This window comes from Mustela putorius, unplaced genomic scaffold, assembly GCF_011764305.1.
Source record: "Mustela putorius furo isolate JIRA1106 unplaced genomic scaffold, ASM1176430v1.1 tig00003834_pilon_pilon_pilon, whole genome shotgun sequence".
Taxonomy (NCBI): domain Eukaryota; kingdom Metazoa; phylum Chordata; class Mammalia; order Carnivora; family Mustelidae; genus Mustela; species Mustela putorius.
This window is the reverse complement of record NW_025421987.1, coordinates 58,933,278-58,955,373: the sequence shown is the minus strand read 5'-3', so window position 1 is coordinate 58,955,373 and position 22,096 is coordinate 58,933,278. Positions and strand designations below refer to the sequence as shown.

The 22,096-nt window shown below is 41.4% G+C and overlaps 1 protein-coding gene across 5 annotated transcripts in view; it reads right to left on the bottom strand.

Moving 5' to 3' along the window:
- MME (membrane metalloendopeptidase) overlaps positions 1-22,096 on the bottom strand; it is a 97,174-nt gene that overhangs the window by 57,725 nt on the left and 17,353 nt on the right. For all 5 annotated transcript variants that reach the window (XM_004755595.3, XM_004755597.3, XM_013057736.2 and 2 more), the window contains exons 4-8: positions 6,254-6,415; positions 5,216-5,296; positions 5,034-5,129; positions 4,799-4,917; positions 3,032-3,097 (exon numbers count right to left, since the gene is read on the bottom strand). In XM_004755595.3, coding sequence (XP_004755652.1) covers positions 3,032-3,097; positions 4,799-4,917; positions 5,034-5,129; positions 5,216-5,296; positions 6,254-6,415 — 524 coding nt within the window. The remainder of the gene's footprint in view (positions 1-3,031; positions 3,098-4,798; positions 4,918-5,033; positions 5,130-5,215; positions 5,297-6,253; positions 6,416-22,096) is intronic.

Sequence of the window (22,096 nt, the reverse complement as noted above, 5' to 3'; positions counted from 1 at the left end):
ACAGAGTTTATCCTAATATGCCAACTTCCCTCAACTGGTTGCTTGAGCTGGAGCACCGAGTTGAGAAGTATTCCAGGGACTGAGGTTAGCAGGAATGGGCACAGTGACCAATAGCTCTATTTATGGAAGCAGGACAAGGCAGCAAGCATGCTATGTGTTTATGAGCCTAGTCCAGATCATCAAAGGGCACCTCATTTGAACCGATGACTTCCAGGCTGTAAATGCCAGTGCTGCTGGGTTTTCTTTACCACTTGTTCATTTAAAGAACCCTACAAGCATAAATTACTATTTACAAAGTTGAAATGACATAATGGAAGGAGCTATAGACAGGGACCAAAGTTCTAGCTCTGGTTCTACTACTGTTTTTCTGAGTGTTCTAGGGCAAACCTCGGAGCCTCAGATTTCTCTCCCATGAACTTTATAAATTTTTATGACTCATTCCAGGTTTGATCACCAATGTGTTGTTTGACTATAGATACTATAGTATCTCCTGGCCCAGCAGATGCAAACAGTGGCAGGACTGCTAAATGCCTTTGATGCCCAAGATCCCCTTCTGCCTTTTAGTAACAGAACTTGACTCCTCGTCGACCAAATTTTAAAGAGGCACATACAGGGCTTCCCAGCTGAAGACTACATTTCCCAGCCTCCTTGGCACTTAGTTGTAGCCACATGACAGTGTGCTAAGCAATGGAATGCATGCACTTCTGCATCACTTACACAAAGAGAAATCTCTTCTCTTTCCTCTGGCATGAAATGTGAGCATAGCATTGGTGAACCAACTCTGTACAAGTAGACGACTATTAAACATGAGAAGAGGTCAAGGTTCAAGCAATAAGATGGTCAAGGAAGCTGTGGCCCAGCCATCTCATGGAGCAGAGCTTCCTTCCCCACCTGACTGCCTGCCTCCTACTGTACTATAGGAGACAGAAATAAGCTTCTCTCTGGTTGCAGCTTCACTATTTTTAGGACTCTGTTACCGTAGGTTGGCCAGAACCCAACTAACTTACAAACTGAAGGGCATACAGGGACCAGAAAGGCAATACAAGTTAGTGGTCATCTAAATAAAGACTTCTTAAATCTGGAGAACAAATGCCCAGTGGCAAGACACAAACAGCCTAGTCCAACTGCTACTACATGGGAATGCAGGCCGAGGGTTTCCAATCTTACTAATTTATCAAGAAATCTGGATTCTCGAGCAAAATCTTATAAGTTTAAAAAAACTGGCAACTAATCCAAAATTTAAAAACACAAAGAGGGATGCCTGGGTGGCTCAGCGGTTAAGCATCTGCCTTCAGCTCAGATCATGATGCCAAGGTCCTGGGATCTAGCCCCACATCTGGCTCTCTGCTCAGCAGGGACCCTGCTTCTTCCTCTGCCAGCCGCTTCCCCTGCTTTTGCACTCTCTCTCTGACCAAATAAATAAATAAATAAGTAAAAACTTTAAAAAGAAAAAATTGCAACAAAACTTCAGGTTATATAAAAATGCCTCTATATAGACTCAAACCTCTGATGGCCAGTGTGTGACCTGTTCTAGACGATGAGATAGCACTGAATTTAAAATGCATAAAGACAGGAGCACCTGGGAGACTCAGTCAGTTAAGCCCCTGTCATGATCCCAGAGTCCTGGGATGGAGGCCCACATCAGGCTCCCTGCTCAGCAGGGAGTCTGCTTCTCCCTCTCTCTCTGCTGCTCCTTCTGCTTGTGCTCACTCTCTCTCTGTCAAATAAATAAATAAAATCTTATAATAAATAAAATGCACAAAGACATCCCTCATCTCAAGAGAGAGCTTGTCTCTTTGGGGGGGGGTGTGGAAGTAGGAAACTTTATCACACTGGTATCAGAGTTAAAGTACCAAAAAAATATATTTTTAGGACTGGAAAAATCTGAATGTTTTTAGGGCACAATCTTAAATACGAAAAACATTCCAGTTGATGATGATGATCATGTAATATAATGAGTCAAAAATTTCTCAATCACCCTCAACTCTGGAATAGGAAGTAGCTTGAAAAGCCTATAATAGCTGCAATCCACACAGTAACTAGATTATCATAAACTCTAAGACCCCACCTCCCTTTGACTGTCTGTGCTACTAATTGTGGCCTTTTATAATACACCTTCTTCTTCATTTCAGTGTTGGTTAGCCACTCAAGAAGAAACTTTACAGTGAATTTAGTCCCTGCCACTTGAACTTAATAATAAGGCAAACTAAATTTTGGCGTAAACATATTTACCTAATTGTTTTCGTTAAGCGGTAAGTTCAGACATAACCCATATATTGTAACCTATCAGGATCATCAAATACAGACTTAACCTTACCTCTGAGTTACAAAATAATCACAAGGAAAACATTTAGAGAACTAAGATCTTTTGCAAGTATCTGATAATGCATAACATAGCTGAGTGTATCTTGTGTTGTTTTTTACACCAGTAAGCATAGGCACACGGGTGTAGTGGGAGCACAGCAAGGCTCGGAGACAATGTGAAATACCCCAGGTGTCCAGCAGGTTTCTGTGTTGTAGGAAGCCCCATTGACTCACTGACCAGCATTAGAGTCAGAAAGCTGCGAAGGTTTTGTCTGAACCCAAAGTGACCGATCTAAGCAGTTCCCTAAAAATCCCATCCAAGAGATCTGAACGGGTACTCAGTTGCAAAATGTGTCTCACCACGGACCACTCCCCGATCCTGGCTTGGCACTGCCCTAGATCATGATTCATCTGCTTAGTTCTCAAACAACTCAATTTATAGAGGAAATGAAACACTTAAAATTCACTTTTCAAAATGGGTCATCTGACTTCAATAGCAAGAATCGAGACACAAATCTGGAATTGCAAGTTTCCTTATTTCTCAAGAGACGTTCATTCAGTCTGCTGAGAACATTCATTCAGTCAAAGGAAGCTTGCTATCGTGTGTAATATTGTCTGTTCGGAGTGAGGAACACAGAAGGTGAAGTTCCCATCTGGCCTTAAGTCTTTGTATTATTTGTAAGTTTACACCAATTGTTCCTGTAGTTTTCTGTGTTTGTTTGTTTACCTCTTCGTATATCCCAGTGCACTCATAGTAGTCTCTGGAGGGGAGGCCAAGTCGAGGCTGGTCAATCTATAAAAAATAGACAAGGAAGAAAATAAGCCGTTCAGTTGATGTCGGACAGTTGGGACAACATAAGCATGTCTATCTATGTATGAACAAGATCCTAGTGTTCTTGCGGCTAATAGGGGTAATAATCAGACAGTGAGTGACTACAAATTAGGCAATGGTTTCAATACCACCTGGAAGTGTTACTCTGATGGACAGTTAGGTCATCTGGAAGATCATGTTGCAGGTATTTGAGGAAAACCAAAGAAAACTTGAATGAAAATACACTGGGAAGGATTTTTTTTTTTAATGTAAAACGGATGGGGCAGGTGGACAAAAAAATGTTACAATTTAGGACTTGCAATTTCTAAATTACAGATTTACAGGACATTTGGCTTCCTGAGATCCTAATATGCTCTCCTAGGGGGCATTCTCTTCTACTCTCACCCTTAATGGGGATGGAAAAAAAACAAAGAGTGGAAACCTCTATAGTAACCCTAGAACGGTTTGGCTAGGGCAAATCTTGCCAGAGATTTCTTTTTTTTTTTTTTTTTTTGACACTCCCCACCCTAGGAGGATAGAGGAGACTCCTCCTCAGTTCTCTCCTGCTCTGCTCAAATCCGGGCAGCTCTGTGTGTGAAAGAGAAAACAAGGCTCGTCTCTGGTGTGCCTGGTCCACTGTTTTCCAGTAAGAGCCACTGGAACACACTCGCAGTTCTGTGGGATTGCTTCCGAAGCACTACATGGTTAGATGACGGCGGGGCAAGTGAGAGCATGGATGGATTAGAGTGAGGAAGCCAGCAGCTGAAAGAGCCCAGGACAATACGAAAGAAACAGAACCCAGAGGATTGGTATGGAAAGAACCTTCTAGAGAGGGCTCAGCCCCCTTTCCAAACTCCAAACTCCCCCTAGGGATTCTCTTCATGGTGATCTTGGGGGATGCTGGCACTTAAGAGTCAAAGGAGTGAATTCTGGAAGGAGAAAGGGGTTCACCGTAGAAGAGAGTTGCGTTCAATCCCTTTTATGATTTTGATAAAAATGGTCATAAAGATTTATGCAATAGTGACATAAATATGAATCTTTTCATACTTGCAACTTTTGGGGTACTTTCTTTTAAAGGAAATAAAATAAAAATTCTGTAAATGTTCCAGTCCATTCCAAACATGCTCATTAAGCATTAATTTCATCTTGGGTGGTACCTTAAGTAAATGTAAATGAATGGCTTACATGAGAAAAAAAATTTAATAAATCCATTTTAAAAGAATATTTTATTTACCTTCACCAAAAGAAAGTTCAGATACTCTTTAGTAACAACTAAAATTGTATTCAAAAACTTTTTTCTATGTTCTTTTTGGAAGCAATTAGAAATTTTTGGTTTCTAGACTTGCATTACTTATGTAAACCAAACTATGCTCCTTTCGTGAACACACAGAGAAATTGGATGTTTTTTCTAAGTAGGAGCCCCTTTCATCTCTTTATTTTATGAAGAAAGCAGTGTCTAGACCTACAGTAGCAGAAGGGAGAGATGAATGTCTGAAACACAGCACTGAGAAAATACTTTCAAAATTGGGAATCCAGGTACTGGGGACAGAGCACGAATTTATTACTATCTTGTTCATGCAGATCAAATGAGAATATTCATTATTCCTAAATATCAGTAACAATGTATGTAGATGTTTTGTTACAATTTAGAGATAACTTTGGCTGTCTGCCACACAAACTTACATGAATTATGTGGTTCACAGAGTTCTTATCATCAGTGCCAACAAAAAAATTAAGAATGACTTTTTTCCCATATTTAGAATTTAGTTGTGCAATAGCTTTCTCAGCTGTCCAAGAAGTACCTAAAGCAATGAAAGGTGAAGTATATTTTAGAAGCTTTAGTGCATTAATATGATACTATAATAACACAGATTTGACATGGAAATTATTTTTTAAAAAAGAAGGAAAATTGCTTTACCATATGTTTGTTCCCAGTTTTCTGTTGCTACCGGCCAATCATATATATCTGGTAACAGACTGAGTAGAGGTTTTCCGCCTCTACTATCAATGGCAGCTTTTGAAAACAATGAAAATAAATTCATTATGAAATCTTTGCATTTGGGGGCACACTGTTAAGGTGATAAAATGGAGAGCACTTACATTCATTTATACAAGATCTGTACAATGTTTTTGCTTTCTGTACTGCTACTATATCTTCAGTTTTGGGTTCCTGAAGAACATCTGAAAATAGAGCATTTAATAAACTACATTAACATAATTTCTCATTTGCAGCTGTAATTAACATTTGCAGTGCAAAGGTACAGGAAAGAAGCTTGCTTTTGTGTATGTTCCCTCCTTCCCCATTCTAAACCCTATAGGAAAAGCTAAACCCCTTACTAAATCATTATTCCTAGTGCAGAACTGGGAGTTGATTTCATTAGCCAAGTTAGATGAAAGTCTTTTTGATGAGATTATCTTTTTTTGTGAACAGTGATGTGTACTGCTCTGCCATACATAAGTTACTTTTTTTGAAATTGAGATTAAAAAGAAATAATAATACAGAGGAATATGGAATTTAATACAATAGTCTTCCTGATGGCTGGAAATAATTATCTTTGTGTGATTGTACTGCTCATGCTCCAAATAAACCGACTGAATTATTCTACTTGTTTGCATGTTTGAAAATAGCAAGAATTGTGTTTCTATGGAGTAACGTCTAGAAGAGGGGAACAGGAGATGGAGGAGAGCAGAAGACCAGATGAGACTTCCTCAGCTTACTGGGGAGAAGGTCTTAGCTGGGTTAGAATAAATATACCTTCTCTGGGATGCAAACACAGTAGTTCAACACAGTAATGACTCAATATTGACTTCAGCCAGGGCCAGCATGGAAAAACAATGGAGATGGCGTTTAGTGGCAATCTACTTCTTAGAATGTGAAATGGCGTAAGATACCATCTCTAGGGATGACAGAGCTTCATCGTACGCATACCCACACATGAAAGCAGGAATGTGGAGCTGCCAACATATCCATTTCAGTGTTACCACCCTCAGAGCGACTTAGTGGTGAGCCACAAAACTTGGAGGGATTATGGACTTTAATCTTCTGTGGCATTCTCTGTAATGGCTAAGAGCCGTAGCTTTAAAATATGGATATATTAAGAGAGAAATCTTTGATGCATAGACACAAACTCCACTAACCTTTCAAAACGACTTCTAGTTCATCTCTTAAAATGTCAAAGTTACTGTAACGGGAGCTGGTCTCAGGAATGACGTTGCGTTTCAACCAGCCTCCACAGGCATATTTAAAAAAGTCTGTACAAGGCTCAGCAGTGGCATCCATGTTCTGGATCAGTCGAGCGGCTGGAAGACCAGAGAAAGAAGGAGATAAAATGAAGGGTGTATTTCTTAAGTGTTTTGGAAGGGGGAATAAGAGCCCTGTTGTTTCTCCTTCATCATCAAGTCAACTGGACTGATGGTCCTTTTTCTTACTTAGTAACTGTCACTTGAAGAGGAATGGTGACTATCTACGTGGAGTCCTCTTTTCCTTTATTATAGCTGCTTGGGTTTCTTTCTGAGTGAGAGGTCTCGGTCCTCCTGTCCTACATCTCACCCCCACCTCCAAAGAACTGATGTTCTTGCTAGTTCCTATCTCAGATGAAAAAAAGAATACCCGTCTGCCTTAGCCAACCCAAGCCTGGGGCTGACACAAGGTGGTTCTTCACTCTAATAACTGAAGCTGTTGCCTCTACTCCTCAGGTTTCTATGTCTCTGAGACTCCAAGGGCTGTGGGATTGTTTTTTGTTTTTAAGTAATACCAACACCCCACGTGGGGCTCGAAGGCACAACTCCGAGAGCAGGAGTCAGGTGTCCATGTGGGACTGCTCATGGATTTCATCATTTTAGGGAGGATGTAAATCTGCCGTTATTACTTCTTGGACCTTGCTTACAAAATTTTTGCAATTCAAATTTGACATCTGATTTGCATTTGTTTATGTAGAGTCTGTCATTATAAAATTGGTTTTGAACTAAGCTTGTTAGCTTTTCTTATGTCCACTCTTTCATCCTAGAGAACCTCGATGAAAATGCAAATGAGCCAACAGCGAGGATCAACAGTGTGCAAAACACTGACTGTGCTGGGTGCCCCAGTTAGAAGGATGTATAAAATACAAATTACGGCTTAAGGAGGGTATTACGTACAACGCCCCCAGTTTCTAACACCTGAATAGTGAGAAAACCTTCCCATGGTCCTCCCCACGTTCCTTCTCCTACAAGTTGAACTGTTCTGCGGTGAAAACAAAAGAGCAATTGAGAACACAGTGGTATCGAGAGAGTGTTAAGTTCTCCAAGGAGCTTTTGAAAATACTGTGCTTCCTGAAGAAATTAATTAATTAATTAAAAACCTCCAACAATCGCTGAGGTGTGCGGATTCTTTCCAACTGGGAATGGTTCAGTTTATCTTCCAGCTGAACGTCCACCCCGCTCCCGTTCTCACCACCTTCTGGGTGTGTTTGCTTGGCGGCCCCTTCGGGCTCCATGTCTCTGACGCCAAGCCCTGGGTCATCTCCAGACCAGTCCTCTCTTGGACTCCTGTGCTCTGCTGTACAACATGACCCCCATCGTGGCCTCCCAGGCTGGAGCCTTGGGTAAAACTCTGCTTTTTCCCCCTGCCCTTTGGGCTTCTTGGTAACCCCTCTGCCTCTTTTCTGTACTCTTGCCATGATCAGTTTCTATTTTCACTCAAAGTCCCCCAACTACTCAGGGTGCTAGTACCCTGTCCCTTCTTGAATATATTCCCCACGCCCTTCACAGATGAAACTTCCCCAAATAACACTTTCACTAGTCACTCTTTCACTGGAAAATGTCAGTGGCTTGACACTGTCCAGGTTAAATTACGAAACTCTTTAAGTTGACCTCTAAATCTTTCAGAGACTCATCAAAAGTCTCTCTCCGCCTTCTCTCTTTTCCTCCCCCCTCTCTGTGTTTTCACACAAACTCTCTGCTCCAGCCAGACAGGCTTGCTGCGTGTGCCACAAACACTCCTGTGTTTCTCCACCTGGTGCTGCTGTTTCTCCCGCACTGCCCCCCTCTAACTTCTCTTCCTTTTCTTCCCAAACGCTACCCACTATTCAGGGTTCAGCGTATGTCCCATCTTTTCCCCAGAGTTCCCATGACTCCACACTTGAGGGATTATTTCTCTCTCAGGACTCCTGAAAGCTCATGGCCTCACTCAGTCCTGAGTGCTCAGATGAGGTTTCTCACTGTGGACACCTACTCCGTCTTCCTGACCAAGTTGATGAACTTAGCCTCTTTGTATTCCCATCACCTAGCACCTCATAAAAGGCGTGCATAAATGGTTGTGTGTGACCACCCTACTGAGTCACCGTGAGCCCCACTCCCTCCTCCTACACACCTCTTCCTCTGCCCCTGCGGGTCAGACCAGTTCTCATCTCATGGCCTCCAGTCCGCCCCATCCTTGCAATCAATGTCCACTGTTTCTGCTCTCTTTCGGGCCCTCTTTCTCTTAGGCTCTGCCCAGGCCCTTTCAACCAAGTTACAGCCCCAGGCCTCTCCCCACTCCAATCCATCCAATCGGACTGGCTCCTGTGCCAGTCCGATTATTGCCGTAAGATTTTCGCATGCCATTTCCACTCTGAGGTTTTCAGTATGTCCTGTCTGCATTTATAATAAAATCCAGAGAAACATATAAATATATACAAATATATAATAAAATCCACACCTGAAACTAATGTAACACTGTATGTTAATTACACATGAATAAAAAGAAAACAAGCAAAATCACAGATGGAATAAATGACTCAGAGAAATTTTATAAAAGAAAAAAATCCAGATCCCACAGCATATTGTCACTCTGACCCGTCCAGTGAGGCGTCTCTCTCCCCACTTCCTCACATGCGCCACCTGCCCCAATTAAATGACCCTGTTCGGTTTCTGCTGTGAACACCTTACAGTTTTCGGCTTTTGTAACTTTGACCATGGTGCTTCCACCCCTATTAAAACATCCTTTTTCATTTTTTCATGTTTAGAGATTTGAGGCGTTTTCAAGGCTCAGTTCAAACTGTCCTTCCTCACCAAGGACTGTCCTTACAAAATCTGTATCAGCTGCCATAGTACTCATTTTTGTTGTTCGAAAAACCTTGATCCCCTCCCCTAGACTGTGTGGTTCTGGGAAAGAAGGGAAAGCACTTTCCAGGTCTCTCACAGAGCTTCAGGTCGCATTCAGTCAAGACCTGTCGATAAAAAAAACTCTCACCTGAAACGTCAAGTAGAGATTAGAAAATCGACGTTAAAAAGGTAGAAAAAGTAATTCCCTTAAACGTTGAAGGAAATGAAGAGATGACAACTGGGGGAGTGAAAATAAAGGCCCTCAACACTGGGCGAATTACCCTGTTAAAAAGGGAAAAAAACCAGAAAACTGGAGCCTGAAAGAAGTATGTTCTAAGCATACATTTTTAGCAATTTTATGTAACTCTTATCTTTTAAAATACCTTTAAGTACTTAAACTGAATGTCGGAGAGGCAAGTGCCATATTGCGAGCACTTCCATCTCTTCCCCGCCAGGGAAATGGCTGGTTTGTGTCCTAACACCTCCAGGAGCAACGAACTGGAAGGGCAGGAGAGCCGTGAACGCGTACTGAGCGAGCCCAGTGAACACGGACAGCAACGGGCAAGTCTTCCTGCCTGTTTGGAAATACCTCACGCTCTTTTAAACACCCTGAAGGTGTTTAATAGGAAGAGCCGTGGCTGCCCTGGGCTCCTGAGCCTGACCCGCTGCCCTATGAAAAGCCTCTACACATCTCCCGTCTCCCACAAGGGAAACAAGTGCTCCTTCCCCGCTTAGGGGGAATTCGTCCTTGACACCCAGTGAAACGACTCATATCTGGAAAACAAACCAAAGAAGCGGCGTTCCGACAATTTGTGAGGGCTGGTGCAGGCCAGAGGTAGGAAGTGGCAACTTTGCCAACTCCTTCCTGTGGCACTTTTTAAATCTCCCTTTGACCAGAGAGCTCATCTGGGCATGGGTGCTTCCAATCACTTCAAAGAATGCTCTCTGTTCTGGCGAATATTTGGGGGCCGTGGGCCAAGGCAAGTCATGGGCTAGCACTTTTATGCCGGGGCTTTGATCAAGCTTCCTTTAATCTCTTATCGTGGGTTTGATTCTCAGTTTGCACCGTATCCTCCGGACCTCCTCTGGGCTGACTTTTCTTTGAAGTCAGCGGCAGACCTGTGGGTAGAAGGGCTGTAGGAAACAGACACACAACTGTCAAACTGGTTGTAATTGTTTCTAGATTTTGCACTTTGTTTTGAATTACTCAGCCTCTCCCCAGAGCCACACCTGGGCTCTTCAGATGTTTCCTTATCTGTGTGTTTCTGACTTCTGAGTAAACAAATGGGGTTTAAAAACAAATAAAATTATTCACCTTCCTCATCAGACACAGAAAATGATGTAGTAAAGGTAAACGTATGGACACGGAATGGTGCTGACCAGATGTCTGTATAAAAGCACAGAAAAGTCTAAAAGACATTTGCAGCAGTTATATCTGGGTTGGCGGATTATGCATGTGTTTAATTTTGTCTTAGTTGCTTATCTTTATTTTCCAATTTGTATTAGATTAACATGCATTGCTTTTGCAATAAGAAAAAAAAAAGCATTTTTTAATTTAAGAAAATAGTCACATAAAGACAAGAGAAGTAATCTTCTATTAATAATGAGCTTATTTCTTATGAATGACAATTCCAAATGTTCTAGGCTGATAATATATGGCATACCATTTTTTTTTTCCTAACTAATCTTCTTGTTACATTCTCCCAACTTCCTTGACTATAGAATTTTTAAAACCAGCTCAACTACCATCTGGGAAGTTATTAATTACTGTATTCATTACCAAGAGTCCATTGTGTGGGTATGGATTAGAAGATGCTGTACAAGCTGGGAAAATGTTTGGGGTCCTTAAATCAGGCAGACCTGTTTTGACTCCCCGAGCTTCACCACTTTTTAGTTGTACAAGATTAAGTAATTTCCCGAAGGTCAAGAAGCCAGTAAATGATGGAGCCCCAGGCCTTGTACTTAGGCTCCCACCGCTCTGAGTGCCCCACCTACTTCCCTCCATATTTTGGGTAGACCAGATGGGGCTGTGTGAGAAGCAGTGATTTGCATTCTCTCCCTTTCTTCTTTTCCACTCTTTCTCAGTTGCCCTTTATTTTCCCCTTGCCCTCGATTTCCTCCCCTCCCTGACACTCAGTAAGCATGGCTTCCCTCTTTCCCTAATGTCAGCCTTATCACCAGCACCTAGCCCTGGGTCTAAGGTAGGAGAAAGCATCAGGACTGGGAGGGTCTGTAGTACCCAGGAAGACGGAAGAGGTTAAAACAATAACAACAACAACAGATGAATTCTTCACAGCAGGGCAAGCAGATAGGCGAGTGGTGTGGAGCCCATTTGTACATCTTCTTGAAGTGGGCATGTAGCAGGATTCCTACATATAATCCACCGGACTCTGGAGAGTGAAAATTCTCCGGGTTGTACGTGTCAGAGCAGTTCGTTTCAACCCTGGCTAATCATGTGAGTCACCAGCATTCAAATGCCCAGGATTCACCCTGATCAATTAAATCAAATCATCTGGGTGGTCTAGGCATTTTTTTAAAGGCTTCCCGAGTGGTTCTAATAAGCAGCCAGGGGGAAATCATCAGATTAGAGAACAGAAACACATGGAAAATGAGGACAAGAGAATCCAATATCCAATTGGATTCAATACCCAATCCAGTATCCAATCCAACATCTGAAAGTAAAGATGGTCTCATACTTGGATGAACCAGGCATATCTCGGCTTGCTTTTCCAGTCTGTGTGAACGGGCTCCCATCATGACAACCTATTCTAAGTGCACTTCAGTCCCTTATAAATCCCTGGCCCAGTAGTGCAGGAAGCCACACAGGAGTCTCCTGTGTACAAGCCCACTCCTGCCCTCCAGGCCTCCACTCTACTCTATTGCCTTTGGCCTGCACGACCTTTCACCCCAGACCAGATCCTTGACGGAGCTCAGGGTGTAGGGACTCTGTGAAACTGCCCTCCATCTGTCATTGTCCTGGAGGAGTCCCAAAGAGACTCCTGGTGCCTCCAGGTAAATAGCTGACTTATATTTTACCTCCATGTTGCCCGCTCCCAAGAACCACAAGGACCGATGGGCCTGGCTTAGAGGAGACTATACTAGCAAAGCCTGCATTCCATTCAGAACTATTTCTCTTTGCTGATGGACAAGGCTTTGTTTAAGGGACCTTTTAGCTGAGTTTGACTTTACTCCTCTACGGATGAGTTCTCGCTTATCTCAGAATGCTCCTGGGCCTTTCAGGTGACAGACCTGGGCACAATCACCCCACCAGTGGCCAGACATGATTAGAAATGACAAAATGGGGGCACCTGGGTGGCTCAGTGGGTTAAAGCCTCTGCCTTCAGCTCAGGTCATGATCTCAGAGTCCTGGGATCGAGCCCCACATCGGGCTCTCTGCTCAGCGGGGAGTTTGCTTCCTCCTCTCTCTCTCTGCCTGCCTACTTGTGATCTCTGTCTGTCAAATAAATAAATAAAATCTTAAAAAAAAAAAAAAAAAATGATGAAATGCCAGTTACACTGGAATTTCTCTACCTGTTACCTCAAGAAGAGGAGATCCTTGGTCTGCCTTTGGATGCCAGTGGCGTCCGTGCCATATGGTCCCCCTTTCCAACCTATATACCCTGTTTTGTTTTTTTTAATTTAAAGATTTTATTTATTTATTTATTTATTTATTTATTTATTTATTTAAGAGAGAGTGAGAACATGCCCATGCACACATGGGGGGCAGGGCAGGAAGGGGCAGAAGGAAATGGAGAAGCAGGCCCTGAGAACATGACCTGAGCAGAAGGCAGACGTTTAACTGACTGAACTGCCCAGTGCCCAAAACCTTGCTTTCCAACAACATCAATAGTTTGCTAACTGAAAACAGGATTTTTGGCACTATGCACAAGAAATATTTCAATGTTTATACATATACATACCCTAAAGGCTAGTTTTCTGGTCCTGTGTGTGTGTTTTATTTTATTTTCCTTTTTAATGTGTGTGTGTTTTAAAGAAATTTCTGCATGTGTCAGGTGCTCCTGGGGATACCGTCAGTAAAATAAAGGAAATCTAAAATAAGTACAATTGTCACAAGTAGCAAATAAATAAACTGGATAACATAAAGCTTTGTGCTATGAAACTTTATTATGGACTTAACCTTATTTAATGTTGGTTCCTACTTAATAGATCACAGATGCTTTTCCATGAGAATGAATTCGTGGGAATTATGAATATGGTCAATTCTTTTTATTTAATGCAGTTTGTTGTAAAGTCACAACCAACACTGAATTAGCAAGTAGAGAGTCTTGGGGAAATACAGGGTTAGGTTCTTAAGAGCCTTGGATTATACAGCATTTTCATCAACTGATCAATACATAATCTTATTTTATGTGTGTTTTTATTTAATTGAAAGACATGTTATTTGATATATGTCATTGGCTATTAATACTGAACTCCCAGCTGATAGATAGCGCTATAACTCATGATGGAACAAAGCTTATCTAACACAGGTTTTTTTCCTTGTAAGGCATAACACATCTTTCTGGTACTTGGAAACACTAACAGCCCTTCACCACTATGTCTGGGAGCCATTTTAAACCAGGAAATTACCAACAAAAAGCACAAAAAATATGAAAAATACGGCACTAAACAGACTGAGAGAAGGACCTTTGCTTATAGTCCTTGTTGGGGACACGCGTGGAAGATGACTCACATCTTTCACCAACTGCTCAGGTCTGCAAATGACCTCAAAATCACCACAAGTGTTGATTCTGGGGTTACAAATAAATTTTAGCCAGTAGGTGAGTTAGCAAACAGGGGATTTGCAAAAAATTAGGACCAGCTATACTTCTGTTTTTTCTTTGAGGCTTTTGAACTATCCAGGAAATGTACAAAACAGGCAACAATATTAAGTGGGAATGGATTCAATGAACTTCATCCTCAATTATTAAAGTTATATTTTAGGGTCAAACATTTTAAATAGGTTAGGCATCTATGTACAACGTAAGTGACACATCTGATTCTACGAAAAGATTTCTTTCATGACCCTCTTACTCTGCGTGGGGCTAAGGTTTAGGAAATGGTACATGAACAAAACTGTTTTCAGCTTCTTCTCTCCAAATCAGCCCAAACTCTTGGCTTTTTGACTCCAACCACATTAACATTTTCATTTCATTACCTTAAAATGACTATAATCAGCCTGGATTATAACTGTCCTGGAAGTGTCCAGAAGAGGTCAGAGAAATGTTGGGGTACCCAGGAACAAATGCTCTTATAAAGACCTTAGGACACCCATTTCTGACCCAACCTTCTGTCCTAAATGTTTGCTTTATTAATAGACACTATGCCTGATATTACTTACTAGGCAAATTTGACAAGTTAAAAATCTTTTTTGACAACATGCTGAACATATTGCTGACCTCATTCCCCTGCTAATACCCTCCCCTCGCCATCCCCCAGCCAAAATTAAGGCAAAGTCAGAACGTTTTGAAAGAACACAAGGAAAATGCAATGTAATCACAACGGGTCACAAAGGACTCCATTCAAAAGGCAGTAATGTGGAAACTAGAATCTAGGGGACCATTCCTGAAGGGAAAATGACTGAAAATTAGCAAGCACACAGACTAACGCTAATAAAAACCAAATGGTTTTCATTACAAACATTCTGGATTCTTCCACGGTCCACTCCTCACTTTTAAATGAAATCCTTGTCCCCAAATTGCTTTTGTGATACCTTGGTTAAAGAAAGGTTGGGGGTGGGGTGGATGAGTACTTCACGCTGAATGTTCTTGACTGCTAGTTTATCATTTAATCAACCACTTCCTATCAACCCCTAGCTGAGTTCCAGCTAAGCCAAGGTCAAGTCTTACACCAGTCTAAACGGTCAGCACCAAGAAAAGCCCTCACTATACATTTGTTCAGCAACTGTCTGTGGATTTATACAGGTAGAGGGAATCACAGTGAATTTACTGAGAGCTGCAACTCTCAAGAAAGGAGACCAACTGGGGCACATGGCTGGTTCAGCTGATAGAGCATACAACTCTTGATCTCAGGGTTGTGAGTTCAAGCCCCATGTTGGGTGGAGAGATTACTTTAAAAAGACAAAAGAAAAGAAAGGAGACATATTATTTTGTGTTTTAGCTTGAGGAATAATTAGTTTATAACTATTTTATGTATGCATGTGACTGATTTACCTTAAATATATAGACAAAAACACACATGTGTGCATGTGCACACTTCTAAACGGTTAACCTGGAATCCATCTGTATCAGATTTACAGGGACAACCTCACTATCGGATTCATACATAGAGTGTAAAATATAGGATCTTCTTTTGGGTTCAGCCAAAGAGGCTCAGGTAATACTACTACTACTATTACTAATAATAGTCAATGATTGACATGTGTTAGGCACCAAGCACTTCCTGCTCTGGAGGCACTTTTCTAAAATCCTTAAAATTTGTTTTCCTTAAACTGTATATTTTGTTCCCATTTTAGAGCTGTAGTAATTGAGGACTGTTGTTGAGCAACAAAACCAAGGTTTTGACCTCAAGCAGTGGTGGACAGAGTCTGAGTTCTTCTGTGATGTTAAATTGTCTCTCTGGCTTTAAATTGTTTTTCCTTATTAATTTCTCTGCACAGTAAGATGTAATTACCCCTGTTTCAAGGAAATCTAGGCACAGAGTGGTTACGTGTTCAAGATCACCGATACGACTTTAGATAGAGCATAGGTCTAAACTTAAGCTGACATTTTTAATGCAATATCATTCTTTCATGTCCAAATAACATTAAAGAAATTTCAGAAGCTACACAGAGAGCAGAAGAGAAGCCAAATTAAATTATATGGCAACCAGTTTTGGGGGGTGGGGTCTGATGAACAATTAAGGCTTTAGTTGCTCTATAACATGAGTATAGCTACATGAATTCTTTTCACCTCATTTGGCCCTGAATTTTAGAATTTGTTGAGATAATCACAGAAATCTCAAGTCTAATGGACCCACAATAATAATCCTTTTTTGGCTCTTCTCAAATTAGTGAAATTCTTCAGCCTTATCTTATAGCCCATTTCAATGAATGGCTCACAGCCAAGAGATGACAGTCAACAATTTGCCAATAGGGATTCCTCCAAAATTCACAACCCAAAACATATTCTGTTAATAACAGAAAGCCCTGAAACTGTGTTACAGTTAAGTTAAAGTGCCATATGTCTAAAAATAATTTTTCTTTTCCAGGTCCAATTTGCATTTTGAATCCTAAAAGATTCTTTGCTAGCAAAAAGCTATTAGCGATTCTACTGCAATTTAAATACAATATATCACTTAAAATAAGTTATCAGGGCTGCATGTTGATTATAATGCTAATGAATAAAAAATGCTCCTTTTTGAAGAAAGATACTGAAGGTGATGAGAAAGGCTAAGCTGTTTCCTCAGCAACTCCCGACAGGCAGATAGCTCCCTGGACGTTGGCAGGTTTGTCCGAAGAGGAAGCAGGGAGTTTACACACCCGAGTTTCTCCCATGTAAGCATTTTGTTATTTCAGGTCATGTTATTGAACAAGAATGATCAGAGCAACTTCACTAATAGGTAATTACTAAGAACAACTCAAAACATTCTGCCTTTGCCACCAAATTTGATTAGACAGTGGTGCAAAAACTCGCAGCAGCAGGATAAGCTGGGTCATCAGTGCTTTTAGAATAATGAAGTCAGGGGTGCCTGAGTGGCTCAGTTATTAAGTAAGACTCTGCCTTCAGCTCAGGTCATGATCTTGGGATCGAGTCCCGCATCAGTCTCCCTGCTCAGTGGGAAGCCTGTTTCTCCCTCTCCCACTCCCCCTGCTTGTATTCCTTCTCTGGCTGTGTTTTTCTCTGCCAAATAAATAAAATTAAAAAAAAAAATACTGAAGTCAAAATCAGTTATGAAGTTTCTTCTCTAGTAAGCACTATTCAATTCAGTACATGTAACAAACAGCGCTCAGGTGACGTCAGGTTGTGTTTGGCTCCACTTCTGTTTTTTAATGAATAAATAGCCCTTTTATATTATAAAAGACACAGAGGATTATGCTCAATCATTTGCCTTCTCAAAAAAAAAAAAATTCTCCTCGTGGAGCATGAAAGACTCTTCATTTCATCTTGACAAATATTTTTGAGTCCCCCTATACATCGAACACTATTCGGAACTAAATACACCACAGTGAATAAGCAGGTAGTAATCCCCACCCTCAGAGCTTGTAGATTTTCTTCTGAAACAACACTGTTTCTTTCATAATGTACATGAACTCCTCTAGTGGAACTGTATCTAGCCATGCCAGACTAGAGGCGGACAAGGAGAGCCGGGCTAGTGGTAATGTGGGTCCTAGAGAGCTGGAAATGCTTCCCTTAGTAGGAATCGAGGTGGAAATTCTCCCAGAAACAGGAAAAGAGTGGGAAAGGGAAATACCTCCAGAAACTGTTTCTGTGCTGACCTGATTCTAGATTTAGCAAGGTAACTGAAACAACGGGGAAGAGAGTGACTGTCTTTGCTGCCAGCAGAGGAGACAGATGAGCAGAAGGGCTGAACTCAGGACCCTTGGCAGAGAAAACACAGAGCCAAGAAATCCGACTTCTGTCAGCAGGACAAAGCCTGAATAAGGACACACCTTTGCCGCCATATTGGTGTATCGGGTTCCCTGACAAATCACTTTGACTGGAGAACAGCGGTTTTGTGCCTTCAAGATAAGGAATCCGAGAATAAGTATAAGAAAATAAATAAATTATTTATTTATTTATTCAACCAATATGTATGGATAACTTACTATGTGCCCCACACCATGCTAGGTGCTGTAAACAGAATGATAAGTAAGTTGGAGTCAAAGCTTTTATTGCAGTGGGCAAAACTAGACATTGGTCAACTAACTACAAGTGAGATGTGAGCTACAGGTGTTTAGGGAGTGCTGGGAGTGAAGGAAGGATTGGCTGGGCAAAGGAGGAGAGAAGGGCATTTCATTCATTCATTCATTCATTGGTCATTCAACAAATACCTGAGTCAGGTACCAAGCTGTTCTCCAGGTTGAAAAGGTGGGTGATGGCCTTGACATGAGGGCTGGAGTGTAGAGGCTATGGGTGTGGAAAGGTAGGTCAACTTCTGATAAAAGGGTGCAGGATGGATAAAGACGAAGAGCTTCAGCACCCCCGGAGTGCTGCCTATCTTTGACTAGTGGAAGCAAAGGGATGGGAACTAATAAGCAGGAGCTTGGCCTTTGTCACCTTGTCCTGTGAGGGGGAGGGATGTGATTGCGAGAAAGCATTGACTTGTGTGGAGCCTGCAGGAAATGGCCAGCCTTGTCCTGTAAGTCCTCATCATGGGCATGTCATGGAGAGAGCTTTCCTTTTATTTTCAATCTCCATGGCTGGTCACAAAGTTCTAAAGCATCTCTTGGACACATGCCCTGCCAAATCAGCTCATGCTTCTCTGAGCTCTCGCTTGGATGGATCTTCTCCATGAATCCAGAGATCTTGTGGACCACAGACATTAGGCTGCTGGCTGGCCTCCTCTGTGTTTCATACATCACGACATCATTTGTATGACACATGGTGAGGTGAGAGAGGGAGCCTCAGATCATCGACGAGGCAAGATAACTCAAAGTATATTTCACAGAATATAAAAGCAATAATAATTGTAGGTACGCTCCCCACCCAAAGCAAGGAATCTAATCCCAATACTTTGCATGATGAGTAGATAATGGACGTTCCAAAAGAATCCTTCCTTCTCAGTTAAGTAAGTCTTCTCATAGTAAATTATCCATCTGTTATTTAAAAGCTTTGAAAAGCACACATGTACTCTATCAGCATCTTAAAACATTTTGATACGGCTTCTTTTTTCTGTTACTAAGCTGGAAGTAAAAATGACTTTTATTGTTCATTTAAAGTCAGATAGGCAATATCTGAAAAAAATTTTTAACTTTTCACACATAAATTGTGTGATTTTCTTATATTAAATAAAACAAGATAAAAACCTGATTCCATCAAGGTTTTAAAATTAATAGGTGTGGTAGTTGATGGCTGAGGGAAAAGGAGGATCCTTGGCTTTCTGCGCTGACAACCAAGATTGGTGAGCTGTTCCTCCCTCGGTAAATGAAGAAACATTTTCTTCCATGTAAACTGTTAGTCATGTACATAACTGGGCTCAGGTAGAGAAGTCTGGGCCAGTCTGAGTCTTATTTTAGGTAGATTACAAGGGTCAGCAACAGAGGGAATTCCCAGCAAAGTGCAACGGAGGGATGGAAACCCATAGCCAGTTGTGACAAAGGAGCCATAACCAGCCGTGTGATCCAAGAAAGTCCGCGAAGTTCTGGCAAAAGGTAATGAGGTTAAGAGCTAAGCTATGTTTCAGTCCCAGAAGACAGGGAAGGAAAAGCAGAAACTGGGGAATGACCAGAAGTGAGGTCCCAAGGGACAAGGTTAAGAACCCATGTAACTGGAGCTGGGGTCAGAGGCAGCTCAGGAGGCATGAGACAGAGCAAATTTGGAGTCAGAGCCACTGACTGTAACCTTAGTGAGTGCTTGGGCCTGAAATGGGTCTGACCCTGCCACACGGGCCCTGCGTGGAACACAACCAGTTGGTAAATCTTGCAAATGTTCTCACTTCTTTTCTTGGTTTTAATTTTACTACCAGAGCTAAAATAGATCGGGTCAAGTTTCATAGTGTCCATTTCTACTATCTTATAGTCCCTTTTAAAAGATTCATATTTGCATGGATAGGAGTTTATGGGGGCTTTCAAGGTACCACGTGTGCCATTTCTTCTCAACATATTGTTATATCCTTGCTACAGAATAATATAGATAGTGCTCTGAGAAATTTTCTGTTCAGTTAATGACTTTTTATATATGACTTCCTTTACTTGATCCACTCAAATATAATTAAATATTATTTCTCTGAACAAATACAACTATTAATATTTTGCTCCTTGGCTTCCAAGTTAGTGAGACCATTAATTGCTATATACATATGTTTAGGCATAATGAATTCATCTGGCTTCAGACTAGCAGAGGTATCAAAACAACCTAATTTCAGTCCGGTAATTTCATTATACCAGAAAATTAAGCCCATGGATTTAACAAAAGCTTTCTTTTCAGGAAGTATTTTTAAGTAACTACTGGATCCTCAAGCACATCTTATTATAAGTCTATAACGATTCGGGAGTTCTTTAAATAAGAATTTCTTTGAAGTTCAGGAAAGCCTTGATTAACCCAAGAAACTATTTAAAGATACGGGTTGGGCCATATCCATCATTTTATAGTTGACTTGCTTGTTTCTGCTTTAAAAATCAAGCACAAAGAAACGGATGCAGGGCTGGCCATTGGATGCCTGCTTATTGATTTCAATTTGACTGAACAATGATCTACTCTGTCCTGTGGACTAAACCTCCTCCCCATTTTTTTTTAGCTTCACAGCTAAGGTCCTACTACTGTTAGACTCCTCTGGACTAAAGTAGGATCTTCGTTTTTGTTTTTGTTTTATTCATTTATTTGTCAGAGAGAGAGAGAGAACACGCGAGCGAGCGCACAAGCAGGGGGAGCAGCAAGAAGAGGGAGAAGCAGGCTTCCCGCTGAGCAGGGAGCCTGATGTGGGAATCCATCCCAGGACCCTGGGATCATGACCTGAGCCAAAGGCAGGTGCTTAACCAAATGAACCACCCAGGCACCCCAGGACTAAAGTTTTTTTAAAAAAGATATTTTTGGGGTGCCTGTTTGGCTCATTTGGTAGAAAATGTGACTCTTGAACTCAAGGTTGCAAGCTTGAGCCCCACACTGGGTGTAGAGATTACTTAAATATAAAATTTTAATAAGTAGATACAGGGTATCTAGGTGGTTTAGTCAGTTCAGCATCTGCATTTGGCTCAGGTCATGATCCTAGGATTCCAGGGTCCTGAGATTGAGTCCCATGTCAGACTCCTTGCTCAAAGGAGAACCCACTTTTCACTCTGCCACTCCCTCTGCTTGTGTTCTCCTTCAAATAAATAAGTAAGTTAAATCTTTAAAAAATAAAGTAAAATAAACAAGATTTTTAAAAGATATTTTGATTTCTAAAATGTGACAAATCTGTTTTGGGTTGTTTTCATTTTTTTTTTTTTAATTTGGAAGGAAGACCGTGCCTGTGAGAAATGTTTAAACAGACACTTTGTCTTAAGAACTCACAGATTCACTTGGAGTGAAAAGATAAGTAAACATGAATTCATTAATAATTCTGTCAAGTGGAGCTCAACAGCATCAGGCCAGACAGGTGGCCTCCAGCATTTCCTCTCACTGGTTGCTACTAAGACACTTGAATTACGTAATTACATATGACAACACGTAAGCCCAAAGCCCTAACCTGTGCGAACTAACTTCTAGATCACCTGTCCCGTCCTAAGACTCAAGAATCTTCCTCTTGTCAGCAAATATTTACCTCCATTCAAAAGGAAATCTCCTGAAAACTCATCTCTGTGAGGGGAAACGGGATTAAAGGAGCATTTTAAGTGTTTAAGTAATAAATAAGTATTAAATGAAGAATTTAAGTATTCAGCTCTAAGCCCACTCGCTGAGTACTGCCACCAACTCTCTGCTTTAACCAAAACCCCTCCTCCTGAAGCTCCCAGGCCCTCCAGCATTTCAAGACCCGGAATGGCACAAAGAGCTTTCTCCTGTCACTCCGAGTAGCATCCAAATCATCACTCTTCACGGGCTTTATTTAGGCTTCGGCCAGTTGGACCATTCCAGCCTCAGCTACCGTATTTCTTTAACTTTCTAAACATTAGAAAGACGGACACCTCACTGAGTCTCTCCCTCCATGAAAGTTCGGCCATCTTCCCAGGTAACATCAGGCCTATGGAGACCACCTCCATTCCTCCTCAGCTAGAGAACTTCTTAAACTTCTCAACTGCCATGACCTTCCCCTCCACTTCACATCAGTACATGCATTTTTTAT